The sequence below is a fragment of the Penaeus japonicus genome, unplaced genomic scaffold (assembly GCF_977035675.1).
Source record: "Penaeus japonicus unplaced genomic scaffold, GWHDUDI00000001_assembly GWHDUDI00000005, whole genome shotgun sequence".
NCBI lineage: Eukaryota > Metazoa > Arthropoda > Malacostraca > Decapoda > Penaeidae > Penaeus > Penaeus japonicus.
In genome coordinates, this window is record NW_028234407.1 from 28,759,791 (window position 1) to 28,785,704 (window position 25,914).

The 25,914-nt window shown below is 41.8% G+C and overlaps 1 protein-coding gene across 4 annotated transcripts in view; it reads right to left on the reverse strand.

The window, feature by feature from the left end:
* Positions 1-731: 731 nt before the first annotated feature.
* LOC122251264 (cytoplasmic polyadenylation element-binding protein 1) overlaps positions 732-25,914 on the reverse strand; it is a 27,033-nt gene continuing 1,850 nt past the window's right edge. For 2 of the 4 annotated variants that reach the window (XM_043013059.2, XM_043013045.2), the window contains exons 2-14: positions 19,900-20,053; positions 19,728-19,810; positions 19,428-19,550; positions 19,200-19,336; positions 18,397-18,529; positions 18,001-18,235; positions 17,622-17,813; positions 6,956-7,032; positions 6,522-6,677; positions 5,204-5,296; positions 4,824-4,989; positions 2,717-2,844; positions 732-2,601 (exon numbers count right to left, since the gene is read on the reverse strand). In XM_043013059.2, the coding sequence (XP_042868993.1) occupies positions 2,392-2,601; positions 2,717-2,844; positions 4,824-4,989; positions 5,204-5,296; positions 6,522-6,677; positions 6,956-7,032; positions 17,622-17,813; positions 18,001-18,235; positions 18,397-18,529; positions 19,200-19,336; positions 19,428-19,550; positions 19,728-19,810; positions 19,900-19,978 (1,812 nt within the window). In that variant the 5' untranslated portion in view covers positions 19,979-20,053 and the 3' untranslated portion in view covers positions 732-2,391. Of the gene's footprint in view, positions 2,602-2,716; positions 2,845-4,823; positions 4,990-5,203; positions 5,297-6,521; positions 6,678-6,955; positions 7,033-17,621; positions 17,814-18,000; positions 18,236-18,396; positions 18,530-19,195; positions 19,337-19,427; positions 19,551-19,727; positions 19,811-19,899; positions 20,054-25,914 lie in introns of all 4 variants that reach the window. The other 2 variants (XM_043013052.2, XM_086537226.1) reach the window with 2 other exon arrangements.

The following is a 25,914-nucleotide window of genomic DNA, read 5'->3' on the forward strand; positions in this document are numbered from 1 at the left end:
TTCTGAAATATTGGTTCAGAATCCCTTTAATTCTGCAGCCTAAAAAGCTCAAATTCTACCTTTAATTTTATTATACACAGTGAAGATGGCACAGGATCCTTTTGCAATTTGCCTTTTATAAAAAATAAAAAAATCCCCCACATTTTTTGTTTCAGACATTGATATTAACCCATTCACGCTGGTTGACGTGATAGCACGTATTGTGGTTTTCGCGTCAGACGCCCTGGACGAGCTATGAGGGGAAGCCGCGCGCTTGGGTAGAGCAAGCGGGCAACCCAGGCTCGCGGCTTGTACGCCCGAGAATCTCGAGGCGTTAGGCTTATGCGTTCGAGAACCCCGGTATTGCGACCGCGCAAAGCCGGAAAGGCCCCGGCATGAATGGGTTAACTAGCAAATGCATGTCCTAAATTTATTATCAAAATGGTTTGAGAGATTACTTTAATTTTTTTTTTTTTTCTTCTAAACAAAAATAATATTCAAAACAAACTAGTATTGCACATTCATAATGTGCTACATTTTAGATAAAATATATTGATTGGAAATTGTCTCAAAATATAAGGGGTTGGCAATTCTTTAGAAACTGAAGTATATTCAGTCCTTGAGTATACAAGACAATTTTTTGAACATTAAAACGTGGTTTAGATAATTTCTTCGTCTTTTTTTTGCTCTGCATCTCTAATTCTGAGAAAGTATATAATGGATATAATAAATTGGAAGGATAAAGAAAAATATTAATTTTCTTGAATATATTCTCATACAAAAGTAACAAAATGAAATTTGATTAACAGAACGTGTACTTCAAAAAAATAAATATATATCTAGGAAACCACAATTATCACATGGTCTTAATACTGTGAAATTGTGAAACTTCCTTAATTGTCACAGTAAACATTTACTGCTTAGTGGCAATTCCAAAAAGAGAGATCCTTCAACAAGCCAAGTCATCAACAAAATCAACCTTCCATAGTAGTAAAATATACATGTTTTGCAACATGTTATACAATTCCCTCGTAAATTAAAAATCAACAATTCACCTAGATACCAGTCTATTTTTCTAATGATCAAATCACTGAAATTACTGACCTTAATCCATATGTAAAAAGACCATTTCTGATAAAGTAAATGTTTCTACAATCAATATATCTAAAAATTCAATAAACCACAAGATGTAGGCAACGGTGGATTTAAACTCAAAATGCTCACTTTCAACGTTTTGGCAAGCCTGCCAAAGTTTGGAATTCCTTCCCTTCAAAAACCCAAACTATTAGAAAATTAAGTAAAAGTTAGTAGTACTGTGCAAAAGAGTAAACTAACAAGAAGACACCCTCACCTTCCTACTAGGCAATCATTTCCTAACCAAACATTAAAATGGTCACCCACTGCACGGAGGCCCAACTGCTCCAGTGGCTTACAAATTATGAGCGATTTAAAAATCTATGACAATCACCAAGTCGTGATACAAAAACAAAAGACAATCGATTACTTTCCCTACTGGAGAGGGCGGGAAACGAGGCACTCAAGGGATAATTGCACTCACTTCTCCCCCCAACCCCCCACCATTTAAAATAAGACTGAATGCTAGTACAGAACACTTATGGAGGGAAATTCATTCCTTTGCAGTAAGAACTTGGGGAGGTGAAAGTCAATCTAAGATAGAAAACCTGGACCAAACTCAATGCTATTATAATGGGCCCATCAAAATATTTGTAAATTCCATAAAAATAAGACTAAATGTAAACTAGTTCTCTAAAACTGGCCCACATACAAAAAGAGAATCCTATGTTTAAATAAGCAGAATTCAAAACTTGAAAATTTCTTACCATGGTATGGAACACCAACTAAAAACCTAATGGATACTTTCTCCTTCTCTTTTGTGACCAACACAAATAAAAACAAAAAAAGAATATAAAAGTGCTTAGGTGTGCTGCACTAAAAATGGCAAGTTCCATCTTAAAACAATATGAAGCTGACTGGCTTCTTCCATACAGCTTTCAGCATGATATATTAAAAACACTTGTGTTATTAATAGCATTTTAGGCAGTAATAAAACCACATTTTGCAAGCCAATAAAAGCTGATGGAATCCTATTCAACCTACTATGAAAGCCCTCTTCATAGAAGTTATCATAATGACTATCACACAGTAAAACATCAAACCAACACCACAATCAACCTGATATATGGCAATAGGTCAACCAATTTTGAAGTCCATACAAAAATTTCACACCTTAGTCATGGTACAGTCTCTTAAAACACACACCTCTACACCATAGAATATACACCCCCTTTCATAAACCTCAATATATACCAGTGGACATGACCATGAATACAAAAATTTAGCCAAATATTTTCAACTAAAATTAGGTGGTATTATCAGAATACAAAATTTAGTTTAAATAACTCGGCTAAGAGTGGTTTGTGTGCGGAGCTTGGAGTTCCTCATGAGAGGCTTGTGGCCCCCGTGGGCATCCATTGGGTGAGTGAGCTGCCAACATGATCGACAAAAATACTTGAAGCAGTTCTCATCTCGGCAGAAGTACGGTCCTTGCTGCATCTGACACAGCTGACAGAGGGAGTCAGCCAGATAAGGATCCACCTGTACCTAAGAAAGGAACTTACCATTAGTATCAATTATTATTCCAATACCAGCCTTGCATAATAAATGTAAACAAATGACACCTCGCACTACATGTAATAAAAAAAAAAAAATTAGTTACCTTCTTGGTAAATTTTGGTGTTTTAATCTCAATGAATGCTGCTCTCACTGCCTTCCTATATGACTGCACATTGTTAAAGGTGACTCTGCCAGACCCTATTGGGTATTTGTGCTTGTCTGTATCAATTCCTGTAATAGAAAAAGCCATCCATGTTCAAGTTTTATTTCTCAACTACAAAGAAAACTGAAGCAGATATATAGTAACAATTCCATATTTTCCTACTTGTAATCCACACTCCAAAGCAATTTTAAACTTGAATCACATGCTGCACCTTCAAGTAGGAGAATTACTCAATTATGACATCAAAATATTTGTCATATCCATTTCTATTTCTTTTCCTTAACCAAGATGTTAGCAGATATACATGTGTGAAGTGGTCTTGAATTCTTGTGTATTGTCCATACCTTGGAAGGCTTCCGCAATAACAATTTCCATTTCTTTCTAACTTTGCCCATGTTAACTAATTATTAAAGTCAACCTTTTACTCTTTTCCTTCCTTCTTTTCTCTAAACATGCATTACATATCTCCTCTTTTCTTAGAACACAGCCTGAGAAAAACATTCCCTAACTGTTCATGAATTTTTTCAGTTTACATTCAAAGCCCTTTTGACTCAGGATCAGTATTTTCACCTATAGCTATTTTTCATAGTCCTATAGCTTGTCCATGCCTCTTATCAATATTATAAAAACTATCTTACAAATCTAACTTCTGGTTCAAAAAGAAAACATTAGCACATTAGTAACTAAAAGGTTCTTTACTCATAACTAGGGTTGTGACATTAGCTTATAAGCTTAAAATTAAAATATTTAAGCTTTTTTAACATAAAAGCTTAGAGAAATAAGCTTTTTATTTTTTAAATGTTCAGTCTGTGCATCTTTAATGTTCTAATTTTGTTTACAGAGTTAAATTTTATTCATATCAAAGATTTCCAATATTATAGACAAAGGTAATTGTTTGAATGGAATTTATAATTGTTAAAGCACAAACAATTAATAAAGAATTATTTTCCAATATGAGAGAGAGAAAAAAACTACGTTGATCAGAATAATAATAATAATAATAAAAAAATAATAATAATAAAATAAAATAAAAAAATTTGAGAAGGAGAAAATGAGGTGATATGTTGACCCTGCAGCCCTGTAAGTGAACAGTATTCACGACAGAACTGCAAGATCAACAGGTAAGTCTGTTAAGTTTTGGTTTCATTTTATGGATAAAAATGGATTCTAATGTTCTAATGTCCTGTTTATTTGACTTCGCTATTATGTTAAAATTTATTTATTGGAAAAAATATGTTTATTGATTGTTTGTGCTTTAACAATTATAAATTTCATTCAAACAATTACCTTTTTGTCTATAATATTTGAAATCTTTTATTTATCTGTAATGTATTATTATTATTGTAATTTTATTCATATATCATTCTGTATATACATGTAGTGAACTAAAGTGATTGAAACCACAACTACTTTCTTCCATCAACACATCGCTCTTTCAGCTCTACAATTCCTTGCAAACGATAGAATTGGCATATCAGTTACTAGATAGTAGATTCTTAAGTATTTCCGTCGGTTACTTAAAGGTAAGTTAGTAGCATTTTCATAGTTCCATAGATGTAATATTTACTTCTAAATTATAAACTTTACTACTTTCTCAACATTTCAGCTTGCAAAGATGCCAAAAATTCAGGCACACAAGCTCAAAAGAAAATTAATCGATGAGTTCAAAGACTTTGAGGATGTTGATGGAGTGATAGAGTGCAAGTTTTGTCATGTGAAGGTGAGAAAATGGTATATACGTCAAGTATTTTCTTAATCTAGTTTTCAGAGGCAAGACAGAATCGGACACTCAATGACGGTATAACACTCACTGAATGCGATGTTATTAGTTTGTTATATTAGAATGAACTGCTATTCATCTGAATATATTAATATTAGAAAATGTTGAAATATTCGTTAGCCACTTAAAATTGAGTCTTATCAAGTAATGAAACCGTTGTTGGAAAATATTTTTTATACGCTTAAAAAGATTATTTTATGAGCTTAAAGCTTAAGCTTATAAAATTATTTCAAATAATTTTTTGTCACAACCCTACTCATAACATACCTGAATACACGACCCCTCCAAACAGGTCATTCATAATGTTAGCCAACCCTTCTGCACTCAACATTCCATGCAGGGCACCAACAAACACAGTCTTTGCAGGGTCTAGCTGGTATGATGGGCAGCGGACATAGTTGCTATCACTGATCACCCATGGAATTATCTGTACCTGTTTTTTGTTTAAAGGAAAAATTAATGGTCTGTCAACTTTTCTTTTAAAGACTAAATTAACATCAAGACAAAAATCTGCTATACAAAAAATATATAGCTTTACAGAAATGGTTTTCTATCAAAAGATACCGATTTCATTTGATTATATTAAGATGGGCATATTCTTAATAGCCCCAAAATTCACTACTGGGACCACCAAGAAGCATGCTTACCTCCTTCTGGCGAATCCGTCTCGATGAAATCTTATAGTAATAGTTCCCACCAATGCTAAAATCCTGGCTGCAAGAGGACAGTAGAGACTTTACCTGTAAGTCACCCAAGTTCAGAGATTAGAACAAGTGCAAATAAAATTACCTTATTTGAACTAGAAATTCAATATTTTACACCTCTTAAATGAAAAACAATGAATTTGAAATGTTATTATGTTCTTTTAAAGCATATTTTCTCCCTTTAACTCCAAGAACAGTGTAAACTAAAAATAGTATTCTCCTGTAAACAGCTCAGTTTTGGCAGTGCCGCCTTTACTCAACTTTCTCATATGATTCACAACTTGGTGGGAAATAAGCATCTCATCCAAAGTCAAGTATGCTGCTGTTAATCCACGGCAGTAGCAGTTATTAACTCATTGCAGACAAATGAAGCAGGAGTTTTTGGCAGGCATCATGACATGAATTTGGGAATTTTGCATCAGTTTCTTTATTGTACTATGAGTAAGGAGTGAGTGCTGATGACAATGGCAATCATAAGTATTATAATTTACGTAATAGTAATTGCCTAGATGGCACCACTTTCTCCTACCACCAGCATGAGAGACGTATTGTGCCAGCTATTCAATTGATTTAGGCCTAATAATTCGAACGCCCCGGCATTTGGACATTCTAGGCTAGAAATCCCCCGTCGGGAATGGGTTAATGACACCCATCCACCATATCTAGCAAGTACTATCTTTAAAGAGCAAGGGCACACAGCAAGATGCTGACCTCTTGCTCAGAAGTACCCTGCAATGAATGATGAAAGAAAAATGAGAAGAGGAAAGGAACTCAAACCATACCCAGTGTCTACAATGTGACCCTGTGCCAGTATGGATGCCTTTTAATGTGGCATTCACAGTCATAAGCATAGGTTTCCTTCCTCTTCCATAACTCATTATCTTCACTGTGGATGGTTCCATTTTTCGTATTCATTCACGACAGTACACAAATATGGAAAAAAATGAAGTTGCTTTTTGTCTTCCCATTAAACAGCAATACTTCTATCACACGAAGTATAAATATGATGAGCTGATATGGACAATATACTAAAATTTTAGTCAACTGCAGCATTGAGAGTGGACACCAGTCTCAATACAAAAAAAAACATATATGGCTCTAGATTTACATTAAGTGACTGAAAGAGTAGAAAAAGTTGATGTATGTTGCATGAAGTTGCCTCACTCTGAAATAAAACCTATCCTGGAGCCTGGGCAAGTAAATAAATCCCCATCTGCAATGCATTAAATACAAATTCTCAAAAGTTTAGTAATAAACTGACCTGCTTTTCATGTTCAAAGAGGATATACACGTATCCACGTGGTGGGTTTGCAGAATTCTCTTTACCAGGCCACTCCACTTGGATATTACCAAAATGTAAAAATGTCTGCTTCAAAGCTGCTTCTGTCACATCCCAGGGCACACCACCCAGAAACACCTGCACATGCAAGAGAATTTTATAAATATAGAATACAAGCAAATATTATTCCATCCACTTCTTGATAGGCAATTATGCATCAACTAACATAGCTAGTAATAACTATATGTAATGAAGTAAGAAAAATCTTCATTCAATAAAGGAGGGGGAAAAATTGCTGTACAGCAAAATCTTATGAAATTTAGAATAACAACCTTTAAATTCACTGGAAATGTTCATATCCCATAATTTCTTCTCTAATGTATATATATAAAAACATACAATTGGATTTTACTTGCCTTACAGGAGTAAATGGGATTTTTGTGCACCCTTGTTGGCAGCTGTCCACTCCATGTACAGGTTGCATCACACACAGCTGTCACAGAATATGTTCTATATGAAGTAAATTGTATTATTTAGGAATTGGACAAGTATTCATTGAAATACATATTCACCTTTCCCGTCTGGGAGTCTTATCTACAAAATAAACTGAAGACTAATAAAAAATCTTAACCCGTCACATGTGTCATGACATACATGTCGGCAATGATGAGGCCTAAAAGAAGGGTGTCAATGCATACATGCAGCAACATCGGGATCTGCTCACAGTGTAAGTATGCACACAGTCAATATATCTTATGGATTTATGGAAAAATATTGTTTGGGCTAGTCTGCGCTACCCAGAGGGCAGAGAAAATACTTTGTCCCTCCAATTTTTAGCCGGTGCCACTAGTGTCGTAAACCACCCACCCTGACTGCCAGTTAAGTCAATGGGCTAAAGACTGTACTGCTTCTCACATACAAATCAGCCCTATCAAAAGCCTAACTGTGGTCTCATCACAAACTAATCAATTTGCACTCCGACGTCAAATCAACATCAGCTGCTGATATTTAGCGATGTCATTGGGACATCCATTCTCCTCGTTCAGCTGACGTCAGACAGAAGATGTGTAGTGACCAAGATGTTATGGAGGTGATTAATGACCGAAATCTGTCTAAGAAATTGAAATTGATGTGTTTTTCACTATGTATGACCGAGGATACTGTCAAGGTATGTAAGTGACCCTATGTATCATTTATTTCCCGTAAGACACTCTCCTGCATAATGTAATCAGGAGTATCCATATGATTACTTTTTAAGTATCACTTAATTTAGATAACCATGTAAATTGTACAAAGGTTGTGGTAGTGTAAAATACGGATTATTGTAAGAAAAACGGAAAATTGTAATCTACTGAGGTTACCCATTTCGGCAGTCCAAGATGGTGCTTTTTGGCTTTCCTCTGATGTATGACCTCGAGGTCATCACTGCTCATTCCAAGGTGATGGGAGCTTCGACTCTCGAAAGGGAAGCACCCAACCAGGCAAGTCCTGGTCACTTTGGAGGGAGCTCCAGTTGCATCCTTGGACCTTGGCAATTGGGGCTCTTACAGACTCGGGACATACGTCCCAGACCCGCTCCGATGCTTCACATGCCAGAAGTACGGACACCACAAGGCCACTTGCTCTGCAAACCCGAAATGTGGTGTCTGTAGTCAGGCACACAGAACAGAGGTGTGCCCCAAAGCACACAAATATAGCAAGCGAGAAATCACTGCCAAGTGCCCAAACTGCCATAAAAAACACTATGCCTGGAGCCTCGGATGTTCTGTTAGAAAGGAAGAGGCTCTTTGGCAGCAAGAGGTCATTACAAAATGACCAGACTCTGTTCCCGCCCCTCTAGGCACTTATGTCTGGGGGCAGAACAAAGGGGTAAGGGCTCCCCCCCCTCCTAAGAGGAAGGAAGCACCGCCCAAAGTGAAACCAGCACTGGACGCCTCCAACACAAAGTTTACGGCGCTGGTGGATGTTCCAAGTCGGAAACAGACCCGGAAGGGCTCTGGGAACACCTCAAAGGATACCCCAAGAGCAGAGAGACAGACTCTGTTCACAGAGAAGGACTTGACACTCCTGCTGAAGACAGTCGTTACAGCAGTTGCAACGGCATTGGGGAGGACCAATGAGGACATGGAGAAGGCAGTCGAGGTAGCCATGACGGCAATGACTCAGACCGTCGCTGCCCTGAAGGAAAAGGACATGAGGCCCAAGGCCACAACTCCCACTCCAACTTCCTTCCCCCACAAACCCCCAAGGGCGAGACTTGTCTCCTCGACAAATCTGCGGCCAAGACCACACTGGCAGAGCCTGCGCCTAAACCCCAAAGGGTGAGGAATCCACGGCCACCCAAAAGGAAGGCCAAGGCAATACTCCACCTCCCAGGAGACCCAGCCCTTCCAACTCGACCTGTCCTGATGATAGTGACGAGTCAAGTGAGGAAATCACACTCAGTATGGAACTCACCAAGGAGTTGTCAGACTCCGAAACGTCTGACGATACCCACACTGGGGCATCGACTCGACCTGTCCTGATGACAGTGACAGACCGAATACCTCGACGTCAATGACATAGTGAACGCAGACAAGCACTATGGCCACTAACCTAAGCATACTGCAGTGGAACATCAACAGCTTCTCCCCTAGGGCCGCCCTTCTCCACGCGATCATGCGATCTCGGAACATTGATGTTGTCATGCTCCAAGAGACGCTAACAGGGGAATCTGTACACTTCTCGGGATATCACCCCTTTGTGCTGCCGAGTACACAAGGTACCAGAGGCCTGATTACCCTTGTGAAGTCAACTATCCCCTACTCCCTGATTGCCGATCCTGGGCAGTGTGAAGAAGGTGTCCAAATCCCTTGCTGTTGAGATCCATTTGGCCGAGGGTCCTCTCAAGCTGTACAATGTATACAGCAGGCCAAACTGTAGGGGCTTAGACATCAGTGAAGCCTGTGCTGCTGCAGCACATGAGCTAATTCTCATAGGGGGGTCTTTTAATGCCCACCACCCCATCCTGGCTCCCAATCAGAGACGTGATGTGGCAGGCTGTCATATAGCCGAGGTGCTAGTCATGCCCAGAGATTGCTCTTCTCAACAGCCAGGAGCCTACGCACATTGGCAGGGGGGTCCTTGACATCACCTCTGTCATGGCGGCCCTGGTCGAGAGAATTAGTTGGTCTGTGGACAACACTGCCACAAGCGATCATTATGGGATAGTCACCACCATCTTGGATGCTGGCCCGGCACCCATGCCCAAGCACAATCCTCGATGGAAGGTGGAAAGAGCCAACTGGAAAGCCTTCCAGGAGGCTCTGGCCAAGTGCCTCAGAACCAGTGACTCCTCACTTAATGATAATGTGGATATACTTGAGGCCAGACTAGTAAATGCCATAGACGAGGCAGCCTCAGAAACCATCCCCAAAACTCGTCCGTGGTCCGGGTGTTTCAAGGACGCCTGGTACTACAATGATGAGATTTAGGTGGTCAACCATAGAATCAATATGTGCAGACACTTTTGCAGACAGAGAACTCCCGAGAACCACGTTCTTCTGAGAGAGGCTCTCAGGGATGCTCAGGAAAACTGCTAAGAGGTTAAAGCAGGAAAAGTGGCTGGAGTGGTGCGAGTCCTTTGGCCACCAAACCTCCCTTTCAGAACTGTGGATCCGTATCAGACAGGCCACGAATCGCTCAGCCCCTAAAAAGACCCACCATGACCTGCAGTCGGAGGCAGAGAGACTGGCACTTGAGTTCTCTGCTAGAACAAGTAGCGTCGGTCTACCAGCAGAGCTGAGGGCATGCCAAGAACTGCTCCCAGGAAGGCATGCCCTCAGAGAAAAGGCGGTCGAGCCTGATGATACAGATGTCATGTTCTCTCTAAGGGAATTACGGCGGACATACAAGACCAGTTCCCGGTCAGCCCCAGGTTGCGATGGGATCTCCCACCCCATCATTTCCCACTTAGGGCATGAAGGCGAGCTTGCACTTTTGCATCTCATCAACAAGTCCTGGGAAACTTCCTCGCTGCCACAGTGCTGGAAGAGGGCTGATATAATTCCCGTCCCCAAACCAAAGGAGCCGGGACTTTACCACCCCATCTCCCTGCTCAGCTGTCTGGGAAAGATAGAGAAAATGGTACTAAATCGGCTCCAATGGAAGCTGGGACCTCCACATGAACACCTACACAGGTTCCCAAGGGGCAAGAGCACTACCCACAGCATGGCCACCTTACTGAGCACTGTCAGCAACAGCAGCACTGTCATTGTCTTCCTTGACCTGGAGAAGGCTTTTGAACTGGAAAACCTGCTCGCCATTCAGGAGATCCTGATCCGCAAGGGAATCAAAGGCAGACTGCTTGCCTGGATTGGCAATTATTTTCAGAACAGAACTGCCAGAGTGAAGTTCCAAGGTCACCTTTCCAGGCATTTGCCTCTGGAGAATGGCACCCCTCAAGGAGGGGTCCTTAGCCCGGCTCTGTTCAACATCCTCATGTTAAACATTCTCGACATTCCACTCCCAGCAATTATCTCCACTGGGAGAAGAAATGTGAATCCAGTCAGAAAGGCCCAGCATTGTCTGGACCTAATATCTGAGGAGTGCTGCAGAGTCGGGCTTAAGATCTCACCAGCCAAATCGAAGGCAATGGCGCTGAAACATGATGTCTGTGATCAAAGGCTGCGAGTCCAAGGTCCAGAGCTTGAGTGGGTACACATCAACCAATACTTAGGGGTATGGATCGATAAGAACCTCACCTTCCGCTCCGAGATCAAACATCTCAGACTGGACCAAGGCAAGGCTCTGTCATGAAAGCTCTGTCGGGGCGGCGCTTAGGGGCTGGGCACCGTGTACCAAGATATTTCTACGTGCACGCTGTCCATCCCATTGTGGATTACGCCTCCGTCGCCCTGATCACAGTCAAGCCTGGACTCGGGAAAAGGATCGACATCATACAAAACGAAGCCGCCAGGATTATTCTGGGTGCCCCTGGGTGGGCTAAGGTTACTAACCTCCTCTTGGAGGCCAAACTCTTTCCCCTTGACACCCGGATTTGATCAGATGGCAGCCCAGTTCCTTGCCAATGTCCTACAGTACCCACTGGACTCACAGCTAAGAGAGTGCAGTGTTGGCTTGCACAGAACCAAGAGCTCTTTACTAACAACACCTGGCTGTCTCACACAACCAGTGTGCTGAAACGCTTTGAGCTCAAAGAGAGACTACTGGTCAAGGGCATGGACCTTCCCCACCCTGACTATGTCACACCCCCGCCGTGGGCACGATCCTTGATAGAGTTTTCTGTCAAGAGTCTATCAAGAAGAAAAACAATACTCACCACCTCTATTGAAGGCCGAGGCGTAGAGGAATATTACAGCAATCATGCCACTGAATAGTAAAACCTACTTCATAGATGGTTCTGTAGACCCCATCACCCGCACTGCAGGCGCCGGTTTTGCAGCAAGGGGCATAGAGAAAGTTATGCGGGTATCTGACAATCCTCCTCGCTCCAGGCAGAGGCAGTAGCTATTAAGGGAGCCCTAGCCCATGCAGCCTAGACAGTGTAAGGCACTGGTATTGATGTTAAGTGACAAGACATTGATCATGTATGTCTACTTAATTCAATGCAATATCGATGGCAGTGTCTCTTGACCTGACGCATCCTGCTTCCTGTGTTCGTTTCCGCCTCGGAACACAAGCTTTTCTAGGCAGCTGTGTTTGCTAGCGGAAGCCCCGAGGCGTAGAAAGTGACTGAAGATTTATACTTAAGGACATGTAAGGATCAGACAGAGAGACAGATCAGGACAGAGAGGTCAGACAGACAGACCAGAGCGAACAGCTCTGAATTCCGGCCTGATGGCCGGAACCTGTATTAAGCAGAGTCCACAATAAAGACCATGGCACGTGAACGTCTCTCTTTAACCCATTGGTCGCGGATGGCATGATATGATGTCAAGGCTGGCATCGGCGTAAACGCAGATGGCATGATATCAGAACAAGATACGCGCTGGCCCCAGCGCGGATGGCACGATATACTGCAGTGGTTAGGGATAACGAGGGGACAAGGGAACTCCCTACTACCGCATATTTTTTCATTTCGCGTCATTTACTACCTTGTTTCCGGTTTACCTTACGTGACCTTCCGATTGTCCCCGCAAGTACGAAGTGACATTGGACCTTATTACCCTTTATTATATATATATATATATATATATATGAATGTTAGTGTATACGTGTGTGCATGCGAGTGTGTGTGTTTGTGCGCACATCCTCCCTCCCTCCCTCTCTCTCTCTGTATATACGTAGGCGTGTGTGTGTGTGTGTGTGTGTGTGTGTGTGTGTGTGTGTGTGTGTGTGTGTGTGTGTGTGTGTGTGTGTGTGTGTGTGTGTGCATGCGCGCACATCCGCTCTCGCTCTCTCTCGCTTTCTGTATATACGTAGGCGTGTGTGTGTGTGTGTGTCTGTTCGTGTATGTAGACATGTGAGCGTGTGTCCATTTTCTCTTTTTTTCCCTTTCTCCCACCCTCTCCCCTACCTCTCTTGCCCTCTCCCCTCCCTCTTTCTTCAAATTCACCGCGCTGTTTTGACGTCATATCCATTTACCCCATTCCCTGTTTCAAAGTCACCCCATATTACCTGATTGGTTGGAATGTCACACCATATACTGTACTGCATGTTGATTGGCTAGACTTTTGTATATAAACCCAGATCTCAATTCGGTAGACCACTCACTTCTTCACCATGGACGAGAGAAGCCTTTTTTGATTTTTCCGACGACGAAGGGTATGAAATCATTGACAATGACCATAATTTCAGGCAAAATCAGGATTCTGAGTCTTCACCGAGTCAGTCCTCTGATGACGAGGACTATGATTTTGTGTTGACACACAACACCAGCTTAGACTCCGACGAACCATTGTCAGAGTACGCAAACCGCGTCATTTACAGGAACTCGCCAGGTATGTGCAGCTGCTCAAGTGTAATATTGACTCCAATGAGCCAATATCAGAGTATTCTGACCGCATTCTTTTACCAAATTGACCAGGAACCCCTGGGTTCAAGTGGAGAAACAGGGAAAACGTTCCTCGCAAGTTCGGCTTTGCGGTGACACCAGGGTTGACGGTCGACCTCAGTGCCTCGCAGTCTCCACATAAATTCCTTCAGGCGTTCTTCACCAACGAGATGATCAACATAATCGTTGAAGAAACCAACAAGTTCCCATCCCCTTTTTTTCGAAAATGATGCAAAAATTCAACATGTTCTGAATACACTGTTACACTATAAAATTCTATTCAATGTTTATCGTCCATTACAGGTACGCCGAATGTCACCCTTCTCTGGTGAAAGGTCACGAGCGGAGGTGGACACCCGTGACTCTCCCAGAGTTCCATATATGGCTGGCGTTACGACTGATGATGGGCATATCCCCGAAGCCTCGGCAGGCCCAACACTGGTCGAGGGACGAATTGCATCAGGATCCGTTCTTTACTAAACATATGCCAAGAGATCGTTTCGATCAGATCTCATCGGCACTCCATTTCGCCACCGACGAGGACAAAGATGAAAATAATAGGCTGTGGAAGCTCGGGCGAATAGTCGAGCTTCTACAGCAACAGTGTAAAACCGTTTTCATTCCTCCCCAAACCATTACTGTAGACGAGAGTCTCTGGAAGTTTAGAGGCCATCTGAGGTTTGTAACATAACCCCAGTAAAAGAGCTCGGTTCGGCCTAAAAATCTATAAGCCGAGTGTGTCGTCTGGCCCAGCATGCGGGTACACGTGTAACTTCAAGTTTTACACGGGCCAAGACAAAGGTGAGCTACCGGCATCCCACAAGGCCGTAGCAGATTTGATGGAGGGAGCCAAAGTCTTGGACAAAGGCTATACACTATACGTTGATAATTGGTATACATCCCCTACCTTATTCCACTGGCTTCAAGGTAGGAAAACTAATGCATGTGGCACTGTTCGTGCTAATCGGAAGTTTATGCCCCGAGACTTCAAAAACAAACTGAAGCCTAATGAAATGGAATGCAGGAGCACAGCCACTGGCATGATGGCGCTCAAATGGATGGACAAAAAACCCGTCCATATCCTCTCCACCATGCACAAATCAGATATGGTAGAGACAGAAAGAGTCAATAAAAAAGGGGATAAGGTGATAAAACCAGTGGCAATAATTGAATACAATCAGGGGATGAAAGGCGTGGATGTGGGGGATCAATTAGCCACATCATATCCTGCTGTACGCCGCAGTTTGAAGTGGAATAAAAAGGTTTTTATGTACCTGTTTGAGATGGCTATGGTCAATAGTTTCCTGATGTATAAACAAGTAGGGGGAGAAATCAATCACCAGCTGATTTTCCGGCAGGAGGTAGTGAGAGGCCTCCTCCAGGAATTCCTCCCAGATGCCCCACGCTACAGTGGCAGAGGACGACGGTCCATTACAAATGGAAGCCTCCGCCTTCAAGGGAAGAATCCCCATGTAATTCGGGAAATTGAAGGAAAAAAGTATAAGCAGTGCCATGTGTGCTATACACATGGTACAAGGAAGATGACAAAAGCTGAATGCTTTATATGCAAGGTGCCCTTGTGTGTTTTCAATTGTTTTGAAAATTACCACAATAAAGTAGAATACTGAAGGTCTGTTTGTACATTGTTGTATATAGTTATTGTTGTATATAGTGTACATGATAATACATGTATATGTTTCACTCCTCTTTTTTATTCCCCACATGCAATTCCAAGAAAAATAGACTCAAACTTCTTCGGTCTTCTAAAGACTTCGTATACGAGTCTATAATATTGGAAAAAAAAGTCATTTTCAAGCCTCTCCAGTTTTCCAACGAAAGGGAAAACCGATGTCAAACTGCCTCGAGCGCGGCCTCCCACACCGCCCGAGCGTAATAAAAATACCGTGCGGACATCCGGGCCATATAGGGTAATACCGTATTAAGCCTAATTACACTAACTTCGAAACCGCGACCAATGGGTTAACCACCGACCTACAACCAGGGCATCGAGTGGCTATAACAACTGCTCGCAGTGGTGGGTTACAAACTGGTGCCAGCTGGTGGTTTACAGACAGACGGGCATGTTGTCATACACACAGACTCTAGGGCCGCCATTGACAGCCTGCAACAAAGCACACCCCTTGATAACGTTTACCTGGTAACCACGATTCTCACCATTGCTCAGAGAATCCTGGATCAGGGAAGACGTATCATCAACTGGATCCCAAGCCATGTTGGTAATGAAGGGAATGGCGTAACTGACAGGTTAGCGGAGGAAGGCAGGAAGAAACCCTTGAGTGATCTTGTGGTGCATCCCAGTCGGGAACTGCTAAGGCGTAAAACGGTGGTTGCAGGGCAGATCAGTGCCCTGTAGCGACAGAGGAAGCGAGAACCTCCCTCTTGGCCAGCTGGTACTCAGACGCCACAGGCTACGAGTCGCTGATAATCTCTCCTAGAATATCAAGGTGTGCTGAAGTCAGTCTGCACAGACTGAGAATAGGCTACCCTTGTGCGTGGCAAATCATTCCCACTATTGGGCAAGATGAGCAACACTGAGCATTGTGGTGCGCTGGATGCCAAATTAGAGCACTACCTGATGGAATGCGAGCACACTCGCTTCCTCAGGCAGGGCCCAGAGACGACAGCCGTGAAGCGACGTATTCGCAAATCTGTCTGTTAGTCAATATTCCATTTAATATAGAGAGGGATAATGATGATAATTGGCATAAGAAATATATAATAGGGAGACTTATACTGGTAAATCTTGCCTTAGACACCACCTGCCTCGCCTCTTGCCCCAGACGCCATCTTCATGGCCATAAGGGTGACGTCCCCCCATAACACGTTTACCAAATTAAAACCGCTATAAGTGCACTCATTCCTGTCATGCCATTAACAGGAAACCACAAATTAATATAATAAAACATTCATCAGATTGTACTTAAATTACATATTATAATGTTACTGGTAGTAATTATAAGTAATAGATGTATTGTGAAAGTTTTATATCAACAGTGAAACTTATACTTAACTTGGTATGTAAAGCCTTTGTAAATTTAGTGATAAATTATCAATTTTTGAACCTGTGACTGGTAAATTTAATGAAAAACTTTCAATGTTATGTCTCACAGATGTTAGTGAGATGGTCGATTAATTTCTGTTACAAGTTCCTAAAGTTGAGTGAGTTCAAAGGCCGAGTTCAAAGGCCAGAACTCTAGACCAGATGCTCAGGTCATGATTGCTCAAGACTAAACATGTCATGACCGACTCAACGAAGTGAAAGGAAGAATGAAGACGGAAATCTTCAGAGAGTGTCAGGGTGATTGCCGTACTAGTAACTAGAGCTTAAAAACTCTAGACTGTTAGCCAGATGAATAGAATGGACATCCAGCAAATGTCACCAAACATCTTTTTGGACATCTGGGTGCTAGTTGGGAATGTTATTGGAATCAGTCACTTTACACCAACCAACCTGCTCTTTCCCCACACAAAACCATGAGTAAAATATTCTTTCATTACTGCATTAGATACTCCTTTAGCTGCTGTTATTGAAGAGAAAGAAAATACAGTATGCAACAATGTGCAGACTTGTAAAGCATTTTATACTCGCTCAACATTTTACTCATCCTCAACCAGATATATTAGTAGACACTACACGAGACTGACAACAAAACTGGGGAGAAAAGCCAGTCTTCGATAGCCCTGCCATAATCGTGGAAACCATGACTGATCATACCTGCTCAGGTAAGGAACAATCAGGCTATATAGTATTACTGGGGTTAAGAGTTGCTATACAATGCAAAAATTTCAATAGCCCAATTTGACATTAGATAATTTCAGTTAGGCAATTATTGGAACAAGAAGTACTAACTTTCCGTCTTTCATTTCTATCCTGATGTTCAGTCAGGCAGAAAATAGTTGAAGCACCCCTATGCCCATATAGGGGTAAACAGACATTAGTTGTAATAAGATTGTTTTGGGTAGACCTACAATCGACACCAATATTATTTAATTGGGCTTTGATAAGCAAAACTAATCCTAAAATAAAAAAAAATCAACAGAAAAAAAATGAGCCTAATCAACTGTACCTGCAGCATTCCTATGCATCTTGGCTGCCTTTTCAATAGAATAGGGGTCCGTTGGGTTGGCCAACAAGCTAGCCAAAGGGCCTGGTGCTCTTGACTCTCCACTCAACATACTTGTCCCATCCATCAAGCCCGGAAACAGCTGGGATGTTAGCCAAGCATTCTGAAGCTGAGCTAAGCTTGTCAGGTCCACACCTAGGCAAAGGAAATTTCCATGGAAATAATTATTTTACTCCCTGCCCAAGAATGCAATAAAGAAAATTAGGATAATGATTTATGGTTATTTGGAAATGAACAAGACACCAAGAATAAGGTGCAGCAAGCACAAACATGGCAATCACAAAAGAGAGGAGTTAGAAAGACAAGTTTCATATACACTAACCTTGAGGCACCTGTGACAAAGCATTTTGTGGGTTGATGCTGGAATTATTAAAGTTTGCTTGCAGCTGACTCACATTACCCACTTGGTGCTGCTGTTGCAAATTGAACAGAGCAGCATTTGGCAACAACTGCTGCTGCTGGTTAACATTAAGAAGTGGACCTTGACGGGTTATGCCAACTACTGGGTGATTTCCCTGATTATTAGCACTGGCATTGGCTCCAAGGCTCAGCGAGCTCTGAAATAACAGACATTTATAAATAAATAAAAATCCCTTATTTCATTCAATTGAAACCATTTCACCAAGAGGCCATCGGTCACTTTTAGAGGGAATGAGTAGGTTAAATAAACTATATAAATAAACAAACCCAAAACAGTTGGGAAATTTAAAACACATACCACTAGATCAGCAATGGCTGTAATATCACCAGCTTTGCTTGAGCTCACTTCGTGTGGAAATGCAGTAGAGTCCTGGCACCCCATCAAGATTGCATCTTCCAAGGTTGGGCTTCCAGGCTCACTGGAAAATTTTCTTTACAAATATTATTATACTTTCATATACTACTCTGAGTTCCAAAAATCAATGTAAAGGTATTTCTTAATTTCCTAATTCCAGTAGTTATTTCACTGATGAAAAGAATAAAATTGTGGCACTGCAAAAATCAATTAAATGCCTTTCCAAGCAGGTAGGTGAACCATTATTTGTATTGGTTGTGATTGGCAATGTTAATAATGCAATATGACACACGGATGGTTCCAAAAATGCTTAGTTTCCAAGGAGTCAATCAGTGGGTTTACCTTATACACTGATGTTTGCATCTCTAGGTTACTTTTGTAATAAACATTATCATAATGAGGATAGTTATAATTATAATGTTAGGATCAATAATAGAAATGATCTTCCCTACAAAAAAAAAAAAAAAAAAAAAAAGGGGGGGGGGGGGAATGGAAAGGTAAAGTAGTGTTGCTAATCCAATTCTTGATTAAGTATTTGTGGAACCAATTGTATAAAATTCATATGTAAATATATAGATAAAGTAAAACAAAGGATAAAAATGGGATGCCACACATCTGTCAATGGATTAAAAACATAAGTAATTATAGATTAGAGGATAAAGTCATCATAAGAAAAACCTCCAATCTATGACCAAACACCATTTACAACAAACTATTCAGTTTTCTTGTAAAAAACAAGAACTTGCCTAGCAGTGGAAGCTCTCATCCTGTGTGCAATGCTTGTTGGTCCTGGCGAGTAGTTAAAGGAATGTCGTGAAACGCTCGATCCACTTGAATGTGGGCTGTCATCCATGTAGCTGAAGACATTATTGCGCCCACATACCTAGAAGTTACAATACATAAAATATTGATTATCATCCCTATTAATCTGGTAAAAAGTAAAAAGATATTCTCTATACAGTAGAAAACCAAACCTGTGAGGTAGTGCGAGGAGTGAGTGGGGTGTGCGGCGAAGTGGAACTATCTGAGCTGTAGCTGTAGCTCTGAGCTAGAATGCGACTTAGAGGTATGCTTGGATCAACACCAGAACTACCAGTCTGAAAATTATGAAAACAATTCTAAAAAGTTTCTTGGCAATGTCAGCAATTAAGAAATACATCTGCAATAATAATTTCTAGTAACCAATCCTTAATCATTCTAAATCTAACCACTAGATTTCATCAACTCCATGAGAGGAATTTGGATACTGGTGACTAATCATTTCAAAATCTTACCTGACCATTCTTCTTGGGTCCAACTGGCCCAAGGTCTCCCACACTTCCTTCCGTTCCATTCATTAACTCGGTTAACATGGCATCTGCAAATATGTATTTATCAGAATATTTAATATCAAACGAGCTCATTAAATAAACATTAAATAAAGAAGAAAAAGATACAAATACAAACCAATGGAATTCTTGTGTGCATTTTCAGACGAAAGGTTACGGAGATCTAGGGAGTTGTTGAGAAAGGAATTGATACGCATGATTGCTTCTAAGTTGTTTTCATCCTGTTCTACACCACTTAAGTTGAGGGACCCATATAGGTCTGTCAGATCATTCTGTAAAAGAGAAGTTCCTCCTCAGTGTACCTGTGCAGCTGATTTTATTAAAAGTCAACCTATTTGCACTGGGAAATGGTCCAATCACATAAGATAATGTCCCATGCAGCAGGTGACATCATATCATGTATTTTTTTTGGTCAATGCCGGGTGAGGAACATCAAAAGAAGAGATTATACTTAACCCTTCAACACGAGGACGCATATACTGTATCCTCACAGCGCTCGTGATATACCCGAGGACGCGCATACTAAGACATGGCTATGTTCTCTTAGAATTTTTTTCTTCTTCCGGATAATGTACGACATCTTTCAGAATATAAGTCGATAGAATGGCTTACTTGACTTTCATTACCACATGCAGACCTCACTATTTCAAAGTGGTCACCGCCGTGTCTGGGTAAGGACCAGGCTCTGGTCGAGGCAGCACACACTGACAACACACAGGCAGGCTTGCCTCTGTGCACATAAGCCAGGCAGTGCATATGCTCCACAAGCCCAGCTTATCCTTACCAAGGTCCCTCCCACCCCTACACTCTCCTCTTTCGTCTATCTCTATGACCTCTTGCTTTCCTTCCCATCTTTCCTTCAAATAGGGAGAAGCTCATAAAAAATGGATTTTCACCTGTATATTGTATTGAGAGAGAGAGAGAAAGAAAGGGAGAAAGAAAGAGAGAAAGAGAGAAAGAGAGAAAGAAAGAGAGAAAGAAAGAGAAAGAAAGAGAGAAAGAGAAAGAAAGAGAGAAAGAGAAAGAAAGAGAGAAAGAAAGAGAGAAAGAAAGAGAGAAAGAAAGAGAGAAAGAAAGAGAGAGAGAAGAGAGAGAGAAGAAGAGAAAGAAGAGAGAGAGAAGAAGAGAAAGAAGAGAGAGAGAAGAGAAAGAAGAGAGAGAGAGAGAGAAGAAGAGAAAGAAGAGAGAGAGAGAGAGAAGAAGAGAAAGAAGAGAGAGAGAGAAGAAGAGAAAGAAGAGAGAGAGAGAAGAAGAAGAGAAAAAAGAGAGAGAGAGAGAAGAAGAGAGAGAAGAGAGAGAGAGAGAAAGAGAAAGAGAAGAGAGAGAAAGAAAGAGAGAAGAAAGAGAAAGAAAGAGAGAAAGAAGAGAGAGAGAGAAAGAGAGAAGAAAGAGAGAGAAAGAGAAGAGAAAGAAAAGAAAGAAAGAGAAAGAAAGAAAGAAAGAGAAAGAAAAGAGAGATAGAAAGAAAGAAAGAGAAAGAAAAGAGAGATAGAAAGAAAGAAAGAGAAAGAAAAGAGAGATAGAAAGAAAGAAAGAGAAAGAAAAGAGAGATAGAAAGAAAGAAAGAGAAAGAAAAGAGATAGAAAGAAAGAAAGAGAAAGAAAAGAAAGATATAATGAAAGAAAGAGAAAGAAAGAAAGAGAAAGAGAAAGAAAGAAAGAGAAAGAGAAAGAAAGAAAGAGAAAGAGAAAGAGAAAGAGAGAAAGAGAGATGTGCAACAATTGTCAAATATTTGTAAGGTAATGATGTATTATGGCGAGGCATGATAATAGAGACAACACAGAAGGAAGGTAGAAATCAATGACTGCGTAATGAGAACCAGCAAGTCATAATTATCACACACGAGGTCACATTCCTCAGAGAACCATAATCATTTAAGCACGACAGTAATGGCCATAATCAATAATAAAGCCATTCTAGTCCAGGTGGTCTTACAGTTTATATCTTTTGTTATTTGTAATCAATCTTACATTATCAATATCTTATTATATAACTGGAGGATTGCACATAAGTGTGGTATGAATGGAAAGAAAAAGAAATGAAGTATTTAACCCAAGTACTCCTGGTGGCATGAACTCAAGACAGCACCTTCCTGGCCCAAACTCCAGTTGTCATGTAAGGTGACGGCACCTTTTCTTCCTCAGATTCTGGGCGTCATGCAAGGTGACGATCTCAGTGTCACTTCGTATTTTTCTTGGAACTCTCCCCTCCTTCATTAATGAAGCCAGATACGAAACTGACAATGTTTGGTCTGTGTTCCCCCTCCCACTTCCCTCTGTCCCCCCACCTTCTAGAAACAAGGCCGGATGATATAATACAAATGAGGTCAGCTAAAAAGGCGGTGTTGACGAGTTGATCTATAAACTTATGTAATGTTTCAAATCATTCTCAGCAAGACCTATAATCATTCTTTTGCGTTTTACCTTTTGTTCATAATTTCTATATAGTCTATGGACTTTCGTATAATGTTTCAATTAAGTTTTTTTTTTTTCCCGTTTCGGAGAATCCAATATAATGAGATAATCATAAATAAATTATAAAGTCTATTATGCAAGACATATACATGAACAATGTTACCAAGTCATTTATGCAATCTTCACAAACGAAGTCATCTACGAAGGTGATGGAGATTCGTTCTTGGGGAGACCCCTCATTGCTCCTCCCCCATAACTATCATTCTTCCGGAAACAAGGCCGGATGCAGTTATACAAACGAGGCCGGCTAAAAACATGACAGTGACGAGGTGACTTATGACATTACCTTTTGACTAAAATCACTCTTTACCTGACCTCTGTTCTCTGAACATGCCACGTATTCTTGCCGCAACACGGACTCGAGCTTCTCGCTATTCTGCCAGCCGACCATCTGGCCACAGAAGCGATCTGCTTGCACGGACTGCTTCGAGGGGAGCCCACGCCCGTGAAGGTTTTATGTCTTTCACGGACGTAGGCGAGCCTCAACTGTCGACTTCCTACGAACCCGTCGTCGCTCCAGCACCTTCCGTTCCCTGGTGGAGATTCCGACTGGGAGGATGAGGATGAAGTGGATCCTGACTACTTCGACGACGGGGACAATGGAGAAGACACTGACTACAGCCTTGACGACCTGGACCTCGACGAAGTCACTCTTGATTACGTTTCTGCCCACGACACCTCGATCGACTCCGATGAGCCTTTGTCTGAGGTCGCCCGCCACCACGCCGCCCGCAACGCCCCTGGATCAAAGGGATGGAAAGGGTGGTACAAGGAGGAAAACGTTCCATGTCGCCACGGATTCTGCGGTACGCCCGGTCTGCAGGATGGACTCGGCCTTGAGGAGGACTCGACGCCGAAGGAGATCCTGGACTGCTGCTTCCTTCCTGACCTTTGGCATATTTTGAAGACAGACTAATTTGTATGCTGAGCAGCACCCACCAACCAGTTCATCTCATATGAAGCCCTGGGATGACACTACTGTAGAGGAGCTACAAAAGTACATCGGTCTTTGTCTTCTGATGGGGATACAGCATCGACCTACATATAGATTTTATTGGTCTGAGAATCCCCTTGTTCACATTAACGTCTTCCGCCGAACTATGACACGGGATCAATATGACCTGCTGACAGCGAACCTACACTTCAGTTACAACGAAGATCCTGCAGCAGCAGACGACCAGCTATGGAAGCTTAGGCTTATAATGGACAGTCTTCAAAGGAACTTCAAGGAGGTCTTCACTCCTGAGAAGAATATTGCTGTGGACGAGTCGCTGTGGGCCTACAGAGGACGCCATCATGCTGTCCAATATAACCCATCGAAAAGAGCCAGGTTTGGCATGAAGGTGTACAAACTTTGTTTGAGCGACGGGAAGGCAGCTAGGTACACTTCAGCTTTCAAAATTTACATAGGCCAAGATAGAAGTGATGTCCCTGCAAGCATGAAAGCAGTAATGGATCTGATGCATGGAGCAGACTTATTTGAAAAGGGGTACCAGTTATACCTTGATAACAGGTACTCTTCACCAACCCTCTTCCATTACCTGCAATCAAGGAAAACGCACGCAGTCGGTATGGTAAGGCTCAACAGAAAATTCATGCCCAAGGACCTTTCTGTGAAAAAGAAAGGGGACATTGACATCAGGACGTCACGAGCAGGGATGTTAGCAATGTCGTGGTATGATAAGAAACCTGTAAATATCTTGTCGAAGATGCACAGGGGCGATGAGATGGTCGACCTCCCACCCAATAGAAGAGGGGAGGTGAGGAGGAAACCCCAGTGTGTAGTAGACTACAACAATGGAATGAAAGGCGTGGACATCAGTGATCAGTTCATGCAGTCGTATCCAGCAGCAAGAAAAACAAATAAATGGTATATCAAGTGGTTTTACAATCTGCTGGATATGACAATTATCAATGCCAATGCAGTACACAAGTGGCTGGGCTGCAAGATGACACAGCTGGAGTTCCGCCTGCAGCTGATCGCTGAGCTCCTCAAACGGCCGACGGGGAGGAGAAGGCGATTGCCTCGCCAATCTGCAACACCTACGAGATCTCCCCGGTCACCTTCCTAGCCCCGCTCCAATCCGACCTCTCACACCCATGAGATGAACGACGAAGGGAAGTACCGGCGTTGCAGACACTGCAGGCAAGCGAAGGGAAAACGTTCGATGTCACGATATGTATGTCACCTTTGTGACGTAGCATTATGTGCTACCTGCTTCAGCGATTACCATAATAGTTGAAAAAATCATATATAAAAGTTGTATAAATCCTCTATATAATTTGTATGTATTGCTTTACATATTTTTTTAAAATAAATATTGGATGTAAACCAAACGTCTCATACTCAAAGAAAAAAATGAAAGTTATCATTGAATATGATACAAAACCATAATACAAAAGCTGGGTATTCCCCTATAATACCTCGTATGGAGAGTATGAAGAAGATAAGAAAAACAGTAAAAAGGATGAGAAATTGAATACATTTCTCAATATAAGGTCACAAAAAGCGATTTATTCTCGATTTCATACATAACACTTCCATCAATCTTAGTAAAAAGAAGCAGCATTGGAGTAATCCCGCACTGTGCGCGCGTAGCGCACCGAATGTTATTAGTTTAGGGGTGTCTGCCTTATCCACCACAGTTGGAGATAGTCCAACCTCTTTCTCCAATTCCAATCAAATTCGAGGAGAGCCAGGATAACTTTTGATGACCCCGATGACCCACACCCAAGCCCAATCTGGTTACTGCCCACAAGCACAAAGGGATGCCAAGAGTCAGACTTAGGGTAAATTTTCCGAACAACACCGCGTTACGAAATACCACAAAAGTGGTATCGATGGATTCCTCTCAACCTCTACTATTCATATATAGTGAAATTAATGAGCGCTTGCACCCCTGAAGCCCACAATCTGGGTCCCGATAGTAGGGGAGGGCATGAAGTAAATTGCGGGGTAAAATATGAATTCCAGCCATATTTCGTATGCAAAATCTTAACCAATTACCTACCTAACTTTACTTAGGTTTGAAGTTTGCCCTAGCCAAAGGGGGGCTTTGCCCCCTCCCTGGACCCCCCCCCCTTTTTAAGGCACTTCGTGCTACCTCGTGCTACTTCGGTATCACGAAAACCTTAACCCAACTACCTACCTCACTTTGCCTAGTTTTGAAGTCAGCCTTTGCAAAGAGGGAGCTACACCCCCCTGTGGATCTCCCCTATTCAGGGCACTTTGTGATACTTATGATGCATAATTAGTTCTGTAGATGAAAATGCCGCGACCATGAATAACCCTTAAAAAGGGAGGGTCCAGGGGGGGGGGGGGCAAAGCCCCCCCTTGGCTAGGGCAAACTTCAAACCTAAGCAAAGTTATGTTGGTAATTGGTTAAGATTTTGCATACGAAATATGGCCGGAATTCATATTTTACCCCGCAATTTCCCTGATCTACTTCATGCCCTCCCCTACTATCGGGACCCAGATTGTGGGCTTCAGGGGTGCAAGCGCTCATTAATTTCACTATATATGAATAGTAGAGGTTGAGAGGAATCCATCGATACCACTTTTGTGGTATTTCGTAACGCGGCGTTGTTCGGAAAATTTACCGGGGTTTCCAGTCCACAGCTTGCTACTATCCGTAAATATGTAAACACAGCCATGTTTA